At 35.3% G+C, this 12,750-nt stretch overlaps 1 protein-coding gene across 1 annotated transcript in view; it reads left to right on the plus strand.

Moving 5' to 3' along the window:
• Nucleotides 1-12,750, plus strand: part of TRDN (triadin) — a 372,172-nt gene that overhangs the window by 70,085 nt on the left and 289,337 nt on the right. Inside the window, exons 3-4 of the mRNA XM_024759083.1 lie at nt 7,520-7,684; nt 8,731-8,763. Coding sequence (XP_024614851.1) covers nt 7,520-7,684; nt 8,731-8,763 — 198 coding nt within the window. The remainder of the gene's footprint in view (nt 1-7,519; nt 7,685-8,730; nt 8,764-12,750) is intronic.

A 12,750-nucleotide genomic window follows, 5' to 3' on the forward strand; every position in this document is an offset into this window, starting at 1 on the left:
ATTTCTAAAATACTGAAGTTAGTTAATAGTAAAGATGAGTATGGGAAAATTTCAATTGAGAAAATGTTAAAAATCAGAAGGAAAATGCTCATGCCTCAGATGTTGAATGGCAAGGATTGGAGCTACACTATGACTATTCAAATGTAGATTAGAAAACTGACAGTCATTTCCTTGTGCAGTCAATAAAACAATTAACTCACCAAAACTGCTTTTAAATCAGGATCCTAGTTTTTCTTTGCTTTAAATTCATCTAAATATCTAACATCTGCAAGTATTTTATTTTTTTCAAAATTGTAATTCAAATGGGTTTTATCTTTTAGAATCTGATGCATTTCAAGAGCTTTGTGTTCACCCTTCATTTTATTTTATTTTTTGCATGATTCTCACTAAAGGATGGAGAAGCCTGATCATTGCAATCTAATATGGGCAGTATCCGGAGATCAGAGGTAGGAGAGAGAGAGGAAGAAGATGATAAGAGAGATGGAGAGAGAAAGGGAGAGAAAGAGAAAATGACAATGTTTTGGGAATCTGTGTTTATCTGGGATATTAAAAGATAAACTGAGGCATATCCAGAATTTTAAGAATATAAGCAAAAATTGATTTGTATCGGGCAGCACCAAACCCAAAATGCTTAGGGAGCACTCTGCTGACAGGAGTTCAGGAAAAACGTTTACAGAGAAGAGGCGGAAGCAAAGCAAGGAAATCATTTGATTGGCTACAGCTTAAGTGTTTGCCTTATTTGGGAAAGGCTAGCTGGCTCTTTGTGACTTGTCCATAGGTTTGATTTCTTAACCTTGAGACGCTTAAAGGCTTAGGTTTTGTTTGCTGTCAAAGGCTGCTAAGGTATTAGAGCCACCTCAGTCTAATGGCCTCCTTGTTTTAATTTAACAGAGAAGTACAAGTTATTGCTTCAGGAAGATCTTGTTTTATAAAAGGGCTTATCACTCTTAAAGAAATACGTGGGGGCTTCCCTGGTGGCGCAGTGGTTGAGAGTCCGCCTGCCGATGCAGGGGACACGGGTTTGTGCCCTGATCCGGGAAGATCCCACATGCCGCGGAGCGGATAGGCCCTTGAGCCATGGCCACTGAGCCTGCGCGTCCGGAGCCTGTGCTCCGCGATGACCGCGTACCGAAAAAAAAAAAAAAAAAGAAAAGAAATATGTGTGTCTGGGTGTGTATGAGAGGAAAGGGCCTCATGAAGGTATGCTTTCAATGTGGCTCCTTCCTGTATCTTCACAATCTCCCCTCTATTCCCTCCTTCCTTTCTACATGTTTATGTGTTTTCTAACTTGGAAAAACCAGCAAATTTCCCTCACCTCCCTATATCTCTATTTAGCTACAAACCTTTTTGTTTCTATCCCTCTAGCCAAGCCCCTCAAAGAGACAATCTGACACTATTCTGTCACTCTGCTGAAGTGTCTCAAATACACACTTGACTTCTTAATGAAAAAAATCGAACAAGTGAACAAAAGAACAACTTGCATACTTAACATCTTCGTCTTGGTTAAGCTTTTCAGCACTAGAACTGCTGACTGGCACTTGCTTAGTAAAACCCTGTCCTCTTATGACTTTTATAGCTCTTCTTTGACACCATGAGCTTCTTGCCCCTCTTAGACAATATCACCTTGTTCCATTGCTTTAGCTGCGATGACTTTGTGTTGCCCATACAAGTGATGAGTAAGCTGCCATCATACTTAGCCTGCTTATCTTTAATATATGTCTCTCAATCTAATAACAGGATCAACCCTTCTCTAAACTGGCCAGATAGTTAGATTTAAAGGCCAAAAACGGTGACACGGTTCAAAACAACTAAAGCATGCAAGATAAGTTTTAGGAAAATGCATTTTTCCCACCATGGGAGTCAGTAAGCTATTTTATTTTGAAAAAAAATCAGCTCATCAGCATTTTTATTTTCCCCTTAATTGACCTACTCACCCAGAAGTTTGCTTATAACTGACTTTCACACATAATGACTTCCCAGTCCATATCTTTAACCCTAATCTCTCTCCATTTTTCTAATTGCGTTGACATTCAGTTGGAACATCAAACTCAAAATTCCTAACCGAGCTGGTTATATTGGGTTGGCCAAAAAGTTCATTTGGGTTTTCCATCCAATATTGCAAAAACCCGAACGAACTTTTTGGCCAACCCAATATTTCTTTCCAGGTCAGCCTCCTAGATTACAAGTCCAGTTTCCAGTTTCTTAAGTCAGAAAAGTGGGACTCCTCACATACTTACCTCTTTCCCCACTACCCATGAACATTCAGTGATCAAAAAGAACTCATTCTACTTTCCAAACATCTGTTGATTCTGTTCTATACTCTGTACCTTGTCTCTAGAACTCTTGCCTTGGTTTCCCCAAAATTGTTACACTAGCCATATATTTACTCTTTGCCTCTAATCTTGCCTCTGCCTCCTTTCTCATTTTGTGGCCAGATTACTGTAAATGGAAAATCTCATTTTATTATTCCCCTATTTAAAATTTTAGATGTCTTCCTTTAAATATAAATATATATATATGAAATAAATATATGAAAGTATAAGCCAAAATTAACAAAATTAGGTAGCTGTCAAAAGAAGAGGACAGTATAGCAAGGGATTAGGATGGCAACAAAACTTTTCTTAATATGTGCTCTTAAATGGTTTTGACTTAAGGAACTTGTAAACGTCATTTTATAATTTTAAAATCTTTAAATAATTAAAATTAATCACTAAAATTTGAAAATGCACTGAAGCAAATGAACCTAAATCTATATCAAGTTATTTGCATAACCAGAGAAAATAATTACTTTAAATAACTTTAAAACATACAATTCTGACTCTCTGTCCTTAGTATGATATAGTTCAATGAGGAAAAGAAATGAAAAGAGATCTAAAACTCTATTCACTGCTTTTATTGTTATTAGTAGTATTGCTGTCATTTTATTTGAAATTGTTATTGGTATACTGTAGGAAAAAATGAAGTAATTAAGTTGATATCATTAAGAAATCAGATTTTCAACAGAAGAGATGTGAGTTTAATAGCAAAAATGGTGTGTGAAAATTCCAGATTTTACTTGGAAATGTCAGTGTAAACACATGACTGAAATTTCATATTTCTTGGCCAAATCCAACTCAATGAGCACCCCTGCTGACCAAATTTTGGTCTCAAAATACCATTTCCCAATAAAAGGAACTGTGATTCCTTCAAGAAGTGGCTGATTCCATACTTGGCAAAAGAAAGATACAAAACTTACTTTGGACATTTTTTTGTGCCTCAAACAAGAAACTGTCAAACAAATTATGGAACAGACATGCATGTTGAAGTATTTATGGATCTGGGATTAAGAATTTAAGTATCTAGGATTTGCTTTAAAATATTTACTAAACTAGAAAAAAGAAAAGATAAATGTGGGAGAGAAGAAATATAAATAAAACTGGTAAAATGGTAACTATTGAAGCTAGGTGTCGTGGATTTGTATTGTGTCATTTTGGCTAGGATAAAACTATGTTTTCTAGAATTCCCTCCCCTGCATAGTTGTGGGTTTGTGTGAGCCAGAAGGATCATTGTGTGAGAGATTTCAGAGGCAGAGGCAAGCAGGACCAGGGAGGTCACTGCAGGGGACCAGGGGCAGTTGCACACGCCTGTTGTCACTGATCCCTTGACTCACCTTGTTGGCATGGGACAGCAGCTGCTCCTGCAGCGACCCCAGCACCTCCCAGAGCTTCCTTTGGCTTCTTCACTCCTGGCCTAGGTACATATTTAACTCTATGAGAAGGGTAACAGCTTCTCCTCTTTGAAGAGGGAAGTTTGGAGGTCTTAGGACTGATGCAGTTTCCAGTGTGTTCTCTCAACCCTCACAGGCTCCAGATTCCACTGCTTCCTTTACTTTTTGCCCATTTTTTCTTCCTGAGTGCCTCTTATTTTGTCCTCAGGCCCCAACACCACAGACATAAGTAAAAATATTTCATAGTGTGATGAATATTAGAAGAACCCTGGGAATTTTATGAATCCAGCTTTTTATTTTGCCATATTCTGAGGAGTGTTCACTGACAGTAAGGATAAAAGGTTACAGGGAATTTCAACCTCTGTATATGGTCTATGTTAAAAATCTAGTGGAAGGAAAATCTATGCAGAGACGCTTGATTTTGAAGTTAAATCATTTATGTAATTCAGGGCAGGTGATTACATACAACTATTTTTTTAAGTTTTTATACTTTTAAAATATAACATCTGTTATTGAGTATGGCAATATCCTGGTACTCACTCATTTGTAAAAGAAGGCATTTAAACATAGCAAAATGAGGGCTTCCCAGGTGGCACAGTGGTTGAGAGTCTGCCTGCCGATGCAGGGGACACGGGTTCGTGCCCCGGTCTGGGAAGATCCCACATGCCGTGGAGTGGCTGGGCCCGTGAGCCATGGCCGCTGAGCCTGCGCGTCCGGAGACTGTGCTCCGCAACGGGAGAGGCCACAGCAGTGAGAGGCCCGCGTACCGCAAAAAAAAAACAAAAACAAAAAAAACTAATGCAAAAATCTGGGATGAACAATATTAAAATTTTAAATAAAGACAGAAGCATTGTTACTGATTTTTCCTTTTGTCTCTGGCTTCAGTATGGCGTGGTTCAGCGCTAGGTAGGAGAGCTGCACTTGACTCAAGTTCTTTCATTTTTAGCCTTTGCCTTCCTCAGTGAGTCAGTCCTCATGGTTATAAGCTGCTATAGCAGTTCCAGGCTTTATATTCTCATGCAGCAAAGTCCTTGTTCCCCCTTTTAACAGCAAGAAAAGCCCTCCCAGAATCTCTCATCTAACATCTTACTACAGAACCAATTGCGAATTCATGGTTTTGTTTGTTTGTTTGCTTTTTGATTGCAGTATTGCATAGTAGTTGAGACATACCCCGGATGGTGCAAAATCTGGCTCCGTTACTTACTAGCTATGCAGCCTTAGGTATTTTATTTAAGTTCCCTCTGTCTCAGTTTTCTTATATTTAAAATAGAGATGTCTACCTCATTGGGTTTTTGAAAGGATAAAGTGAGTTAGTGTACATAAAGTTCTTAGAATGGTACCTGGCAGGTAATATACACCCTAAAAGTGTTAGCTACTACCATTTTTATGATGATCCTTATTTTAATGTATGTAATTTAACTCATGGAAACATGAAAGGTAGAGAAGTACGATTAAAAAAGAAAACATCTATAAAAGTTTTAGTTGCATTGTATAATATTATCCCCACTGTTATAATTTGGATGTGATGTCTTAGAGAAGGGATAAGAATTAACTTGAGGACTACTATCTTTTTAAAGATATATCTATATCCATATCTATATATGTTTTTAAAGTTGTTTTCCATGTGACTGAAAGTCAGAAGCTGGTCTCAAGATAGCAAAATATTTTTTTCATGAAAATAACCTGGTTTGACTATCTTAGAACCAGGCAATATACATGTCTGCAAAGTGTATATATAGTGCATTTAAGCATAAGGATAATTAAACTGATATCTGTTTTGTTGGATTTTATTGTTAAGTTCCTCAGTGAACACTTAGAAAGAAGAGGAATGGGGAAATGGTCTCAATCTATTCAGATCATAAAAATCCCATTTGCAATATTCTTCCATTAGATATAAAATATACTAGTGCTAAAAATGCCTTTAATGGTACCAGTCCAGTCCAGTTCCTTACACATAATTCTTTTAAAATTCTCAAATGCAATTATAAAATTCCACATTTCCTTTCTTTAAGGTTTAATCTCACCTTTCAGACTACCATATCTTGCTCACACGACACTCTCCAGAATGCAGTGAAATAAGGTCCAAAGAGTAAAGTTGTCACTGAATCATGGAGGTAGGTTTCCCTGAGACCAGTTGTAACTTGGCATCCTTGTGATGGGTTGTGAATCCTGTGAAATTAAAAATTTCCCCAGAAATCTTATCTCTAATATTATTTGTCCCTCTCTATGGCATCTTACCCATCAACATAAAAATGGAACATTCTTCCCACTTGAACAGCTTAAGCAATGGAAACCCCACTATGATTCTAGTCCTTCAACTATTGCCCAATCTCTGTCATTTTACAGTAAAATATACTTACTACCTCTAAATTCTTCCCGTTTAGTCTTGAATGTATTTCACTGAAATTGCCCTTTGAAGGTCACCAGTGACATCCTCATCATTAAATCTAAAGCTCTGTTCTCAGTCTTCATCTTTCTTGACCTATCAGCAACACTTGCCAACTGCTCACTTTATCCTCACAGAAACAACTTCTTGACTTGATATCTAGTACATTATACTCTTTTTTTTTTCTGGCTCTCAATTAATCTCCCTCGGTGTCTCTTTGTCTCTGTCTGTCTCTCTTCTCTCCTCAGAATCCATTGCTGGTTCTTCCTCATGTCTCTGACTTATCTCACTGTCTTGTAAATGTTGGCATGTTCCTAGGTCCACTCCCTTAGTGATCACATTCAGTGTCATAGCTTTGAATGCTTTCTATTCTTTATTGAATTTCCAAGTTTCCGTCTTCAGCTAGAACTTCATTTTTGTAGAACATATTGAGCTATACAAATGTCTACATCTCCACATAGAGTTCCAATAGACAACTCAAGTTTAACAAGTTTAAAACTCAGCTACTTAAATATACTGGGCAACAAACCCTGTTTCTCTCCAGTCCTCCCCATTTCAGTAAATGGTATTTTCATCCTTCCAGTTTCTCAAACCAAAAACCTTGAAGTTATTCCACACCCCTCTCTTTCTCTCACATCCAACAGCCATACTGTCAGTCTATACATTAATTCTATCTTTTAGATACACTCAGAATCTGATCACACCTCATCACACAAACTGGTACCACCCATATAGAAATCACCATCTTCTTTCCCTTGGATTATGGATTATTTCATTTGGCTTCTTACTGATCTCCCTGTTTCCAACCAGGCATTCTTTCCATCTTCAACATGGCAAATGTTACATAAATCAAATCACTTTTTCCTCTGCTCAGACCTTCCAATGACTTCCTATCTCAATCAGAGTAAAAATCTAATTTTGGCATACTTAACCCTTAGAAAGTATAATATGTTGATATAATTCTAGTCCCTTAAGATGTCAAAGGGAGAAGAATCCCTGAAAAGCTTAGTTTTTAAAATTAAGGAAAACATAAATCTAAAAATTTAATTACAGATTGATGAAAAATCAGGTGCAACTTAAACCATATTTCTAGATATATCACCTCTTCAATCAGATCTTAAAGGCTACCCTTAGCCCTTCAGAGAAACTTTCATGTAACTAGAATGAGAATAACAACATATTGGAAATCCCTAATGTGTCTGTTTTCTTGCTTGCATTTTTATTATTTAATCTATTATTTCACAAACAGTTTATATCTCCTAGGATATAAGAAAGGGAAGATTTACAGACTTCAGTTTTTCCTAATTCTATCCATTGAAGTTACTAGAAGTAACTTAAATGTGTTAAAAGAATAAATCAGGAAAAGCAGATTTTCTTAGTTTCTTTGGGAATGATTACAAAACCTCTTTGTTTTTAATTACTTTTAGCAAGCTCTATTTCCAAGATTGGCTCAGATCCTCTAAAACTTGTACATGATGCTGTGGAGGAAACCACGGACTGGGTCTATGGCTTCTTTTCTTTGTTGTCTGACATCATCTCGTCTGAGGGTGATGAAGAAGATAATGGTGATGGAGACAAGGACACTGATAAAGGTACAAAGAACATAGAAATATATCTAACTGCTAGGACCAATGATTCATGCGCATTACAATAGTTTACTTAAGTTTAAGCACACATGAGCACTTGGGTCAGGCTAAACCAAAACGAATACACTTCAGAGTGCAAATAGCCTATCAACAGGCTGCCAAACTCAGTAAATTGGTCTCTATATGGCTTTCATCTTATAGCTTATCTGCCATTATGGCAAAGATGTCAAAATTGAATGCTGCATTAGAGTAGCATTATGGTAGAGAGGGACTTATTATACGATCCTACAGAACCACAATAGAAACATATTTATATGCTTCTTCAGGAACAAAAATTGGCTGCTGTTTCCCAAGTTTGAAAACTAAATATACGTATAAATACGTTATACATATAATTCATATTTACAGTCAAATAGAGAAAGCAATCCTACTAAAATCACAATGAAAGTTAATTAATTGAATCAAATGGAGATGTAGAACGGAGACATTCTAAATGTCACAACAATTATGCAACTAAACTATTTACTCTCTAGAATGTATTGATGATCAAAAGGAAATAACAAACTTAAACCACATGTAAACTGCTATTGAGTGGATGTGAAAAGAACAAAGCGTTGTAATTCTGCTTTTTAGATGGCATTTTTAAGATCAGCCTTACTCATCAGAAATTATATTCAGCCTTGACTACCAGGAAAGCTCTTATTATTTTAGTCCTTTCTATGACTTTGTCTGAATTTGTATTTTTTGGCTCCTGTGAGAGGTCGAGATGAACAATAGAGGACTGAAATGAACATGATATGCGAACTATAATGTATAATTTGGATCACTGCCACAATTTTATTGAACTCATAAAAGTGAAACTATCTCAAATAAATGTACATAGGCAAAGTGTATACTTAAAAATTGGAATTTGGAAAGCAAAGTAATATATGAACTACTATTATCAAAACTAATAGATGGTTTTTTAAAAATGAATGAAAGAAAATGGGAAAATAGTCAATATTATGCTCTGCTGAAAGTTTTTCTAATTTACTGTTTTTGCCTTGGTTTAGGAGAAATAGAGGAGCCTCCCTTGAAAAAAAAAGGTTAGTTGTGTTGACCTTTGAAAAAAAGTATTTTTCTTTTATGGTAATGTTGATTTTCACCATAACTTAAATAGATTTTACTTTGTTACAGACAATTTATTTTTAATGTAGAGTTTTTGTTTAATGGTTAGATTAAGATTTATAGTTAAGAAAAGACATACTCGATTCTTTCCAATGAAGCTAATCCCATCATTTTTAAGTTGATTATTTAATTAATACCTTCTTCAGTAGATGTGCAAATCAATCTACACACTGATCAATGTGAATTTGAATTGCAGGAATGAGGGGTGAGTTCTATAGTTTTCTGAATGGCCCAGAAGATGAGGATGCCCATGATCTTTATTATTCTCACTGTGGCCAAATATATAGATTTTAAATTTTTATTCTTTTTCTTATGTTATTGTCAGTATTATTTTTCAATTTTAGGTGATATCTATTGGACAGGGAGCTGAGATAGTGTGGAGGATAATAATCTTGAAGGCACAGGCATATGCAGTCAGTATGTACTATGTGTCATCCCAAAGCAGCAGAGTCATCTGGGTGTGCTTGGCTGTGGTTTACAGGGATTCCTTGAAGGAATAAGCAACGTCGTCAGTCACTGAATGGAATGATCATAAATCCAAAAGATGAGAGCAATATGACTGGGAAAAAGGGGTTATAACTGTGGGGCAAAAGCCTCAGAGATTTTTACAGGAAAGGGTAGGAGTTATGTCTAGAAGGAATAATAGGGAGCAAAGGATACCATCCTGAGGTATATTTGGTATGAGATAGAAACATAAAAGCCAGACTTAATACAGTTAGTTATTGCTGCACATGTTGGGCAATAGCTCTTGGGAGTATTTATTACAGAGGAGAACTTGCTGGCCTCTGTTGCTATATCCCTAGACCTACTGTGAGCAAGCAATAGGATCCAAATTTGGAGCTTCGGGCTTGCCTGACAGATGATGATAACCTCACTGTTTGGGATAAAATCTACTTAGTGTATGTTAATTTGGAAAATTTGTATCTGTAACTTGCCCAGTAAAAGGTAAAGTAGTGAAACTCAAGTGTGAAACCGCCATTCAGAAATGAAAGTGTTTATGAAGCTATTGAGAGCAGAAAGGATGGGTTGCCCTACTCACAAATCCATGGTGAGAACCCAAGAACTCAAGACATTCTTAAGTCATCAAATCCAGGTATGGAGAATCTAGATTAGTTTATAAACTTCTTGAGGTAAAAAGCAGAGTCTTTTTATAGCTGATCTCCAATGGATACTGCCCAGAACATAGTCAAAGTTTAAGCTAATGAGTTACCAGTGATGGTCTGGAAATTACAGCTTGTATATATATTTATTCCATTTGGATATGGAAGAGTGAAAAACAAATATTTTCTTATTTATAAAATAAATTCTACAAGAATATCATATAAGATCATATTCTCCATAAATCAATATCTAGTATTTAATATAGAATCTGCTCATTGCTTTTTATTTGAATTTTCTGGTGGGATTATTTTAAAATTAAGTTTTATGAAATGATTAGCATAAGTTGCAAATACACGCAAAACTGTTTAATTATTGTTTTTAAATTATTGTATTGCTTTACCAAATCAACAGAAAAACTATTAAATAGTTGTTTAAGATACTTTTAAAAAATGTCAGTAATGATCATTAGTTAAAGCAGTCTAAAGGATATATATATTTAAAACCATGTACACTAATGTCTAAAAGGAGAATTGACTAAAATCACCTGAATATATTTTCTTAATATCATTATTTACAGAGTTACATGAGAAAGTGGACATTTAAAGCAACATCTTATACATCCTACCTTGGGTACAGAGGCTGTAATAGACATTAGTTATAAAAGAAATATATTTAATTACAATTATTTTTTATTTAAAACCTTTTCTTTTGTAGAGTCATAGAAACAATGAATTTTAAATCAGTATGTGATATTTTACAAAGCATTTCTAATACATATTCTGCTTTTGTTTGTTTGTTTGTTTGTTTTGCGGTACGCGGGCCTCTCACTGTTGTGGCCTCTCCCGTTGTGGAGCACAGGCTCCGGACGCGCAGGCTCAGCGGCCATGGCTCACAGGCCTAGCCGCTCTGCAGCATGTGGGATCTTCCCGGACCGGGATACGAACCCGTGTCCCCTGCATTGGCAGGTGGACTCTCAACCACTGCGCCACCAGGGAAGCCCCATATTTTGCTTTTAAAAGTATATTTTTAATGTTATTATTTGGGAAGAGATTCCATGAGCTTATCTCTATCCTATGATGAATTATTTTATAAATTCTATATTTTAAAATTGTGGTTTAAGAAGTTTTTTAGGTTTTTTTTGATAATCTAGAATTATATCCTCCTAAAATATTTGATTTTCACCTGTCTAAATGAGTCTTTATTAGTCTCTTCATTAGTACTCTTTCCCATTCAGACACATTCAATGATATTTAGCCATTTTATATTACCTAATTATCAGGCTGTGACATTGTTTATTCGACTGTCCTGTATCTATATGAAGCATTTTATTTAAATGTGCTTAAAATGTTGGTTTCATTTGTCCAGTTATTGCTATTTTTACCAAAATAAAAATTTAGCTACCTTGTTATTTATGGGTGGAGTTTGCAGTTTTAATTTGATATGGAATAACAGTACAGTCAAATAATCTCAGGGTTGCCTGGTTGATTATTAAACAGATTATTAATATGGTTGAAATTTTTGAATCTGCTCTTCTGTGGCTTATGTTGTTATATATAAATATAGCTTTAGGGTATTAATTGTAGTACCTAGTGTCTTTACATCCTTCATGCATATTTACTTTTCAGCTTGTCAAAAATTTTAAATATTAAATTCTATTTCAAATACTCCGTGATGCAGGCTGAAGGCACTGAATCATTGTAAAATATTACATTTTTATTGTATAATTACTTAAAACATAACTATGAAAACCAATACCATTGTAAGTTATATATTCTGGAACAATTCTTTGCTATGTAGGGTGGGTGTGCTTTGTTTACCTAGAATCAGCCTGTTGAGTAGCATTCTTCACACCAGGGTACCTATCATGGACATGTTAACACCACGCTTTCCAAGGGATAAACGAGTGAGGATAGCATCAAAGGAATCAAATTACATTTGTATTCTTTCCTAAAATTGATCTGCCTGAGAACATATCCAAGGTTATCATAGTAATTCTTCTATGTTACGAGATAAAGAAGTGTCTTTCACACATCTTCACATTGCTAGAATGCCAACCAAAGAGACCAATAGGCCTTCCTGTCCTATCTTGCATATATCTGCTAAAGGAGAGGCATGGTGCTGATACTCAGATGTTCTGTGTCGTGATGGGATGTTCTGAAGTCAGAGATAAGGTAGAGTGGGGAGATGGGAACAATGGCAAGTTTTATTTAATGGTTTTGCCTTTTATTTAGCTGAATAATGTGAAAGAGTGCATTGCTCTTGAGGGAGCCTCCCTTGAGAGCAAAACAGAAAGAACATCCATAGGAAATACTGAAAGCTAAAAATGGCTTTTAAAAATTTAAATGTAAGCAGTTCTTTTCAGTTATTCTCAATATTTGTTCCTAGGAAGTGTCACTGGTTTGAAACTACTTTGAAACAATCAAAGCAGTGTAGGTTAGTGACACTAATTCTTTTAAATATAACTGAATATTTCTAAGGCAACCAGACTGTTAACGATGCATTGAATAAACCCATGGATGTCACATTTCTGATGCATTTCAGAATAATTCTGTATTGTTCAAAAAGAAATTTAAAACTTACCTTATGTAATTAATTATATTATGAAATACTTAATCTAACTGATGTAAAACCTTATCATATATCATTTAATATAAAATGTTTAATATTTTGTACCTCCTATTGACAAAAAGTTAAATTATATACTATTTGCAGAACCATTTCACTGTGTATGTATATATATAGAGAGAGATGTTTGTATGTATATATATACATAATATATTATGTATCATTTATTCATTATATCT

The sequence above is a fragment of the Neophocaena asiaeorientalis genome, unplaced genomic scaffold (assembly GCF_003031525.2).
Source record: "Neophocaena asiaeorientalis asiaeorientalis breed wild unplaced genomic scaffold, Neophocaena_asiaeorientalis_V1.1 scaffold5, whole genome shotgun sequence".
In the NCBI taxonomy this organism is placed as follows: Eukaryota; Metazoa; Chordata; class Mammalia; order Artiodactyla; family Phocoenidae; genus Neophocaena; species Neophocaena asiaeorientalis.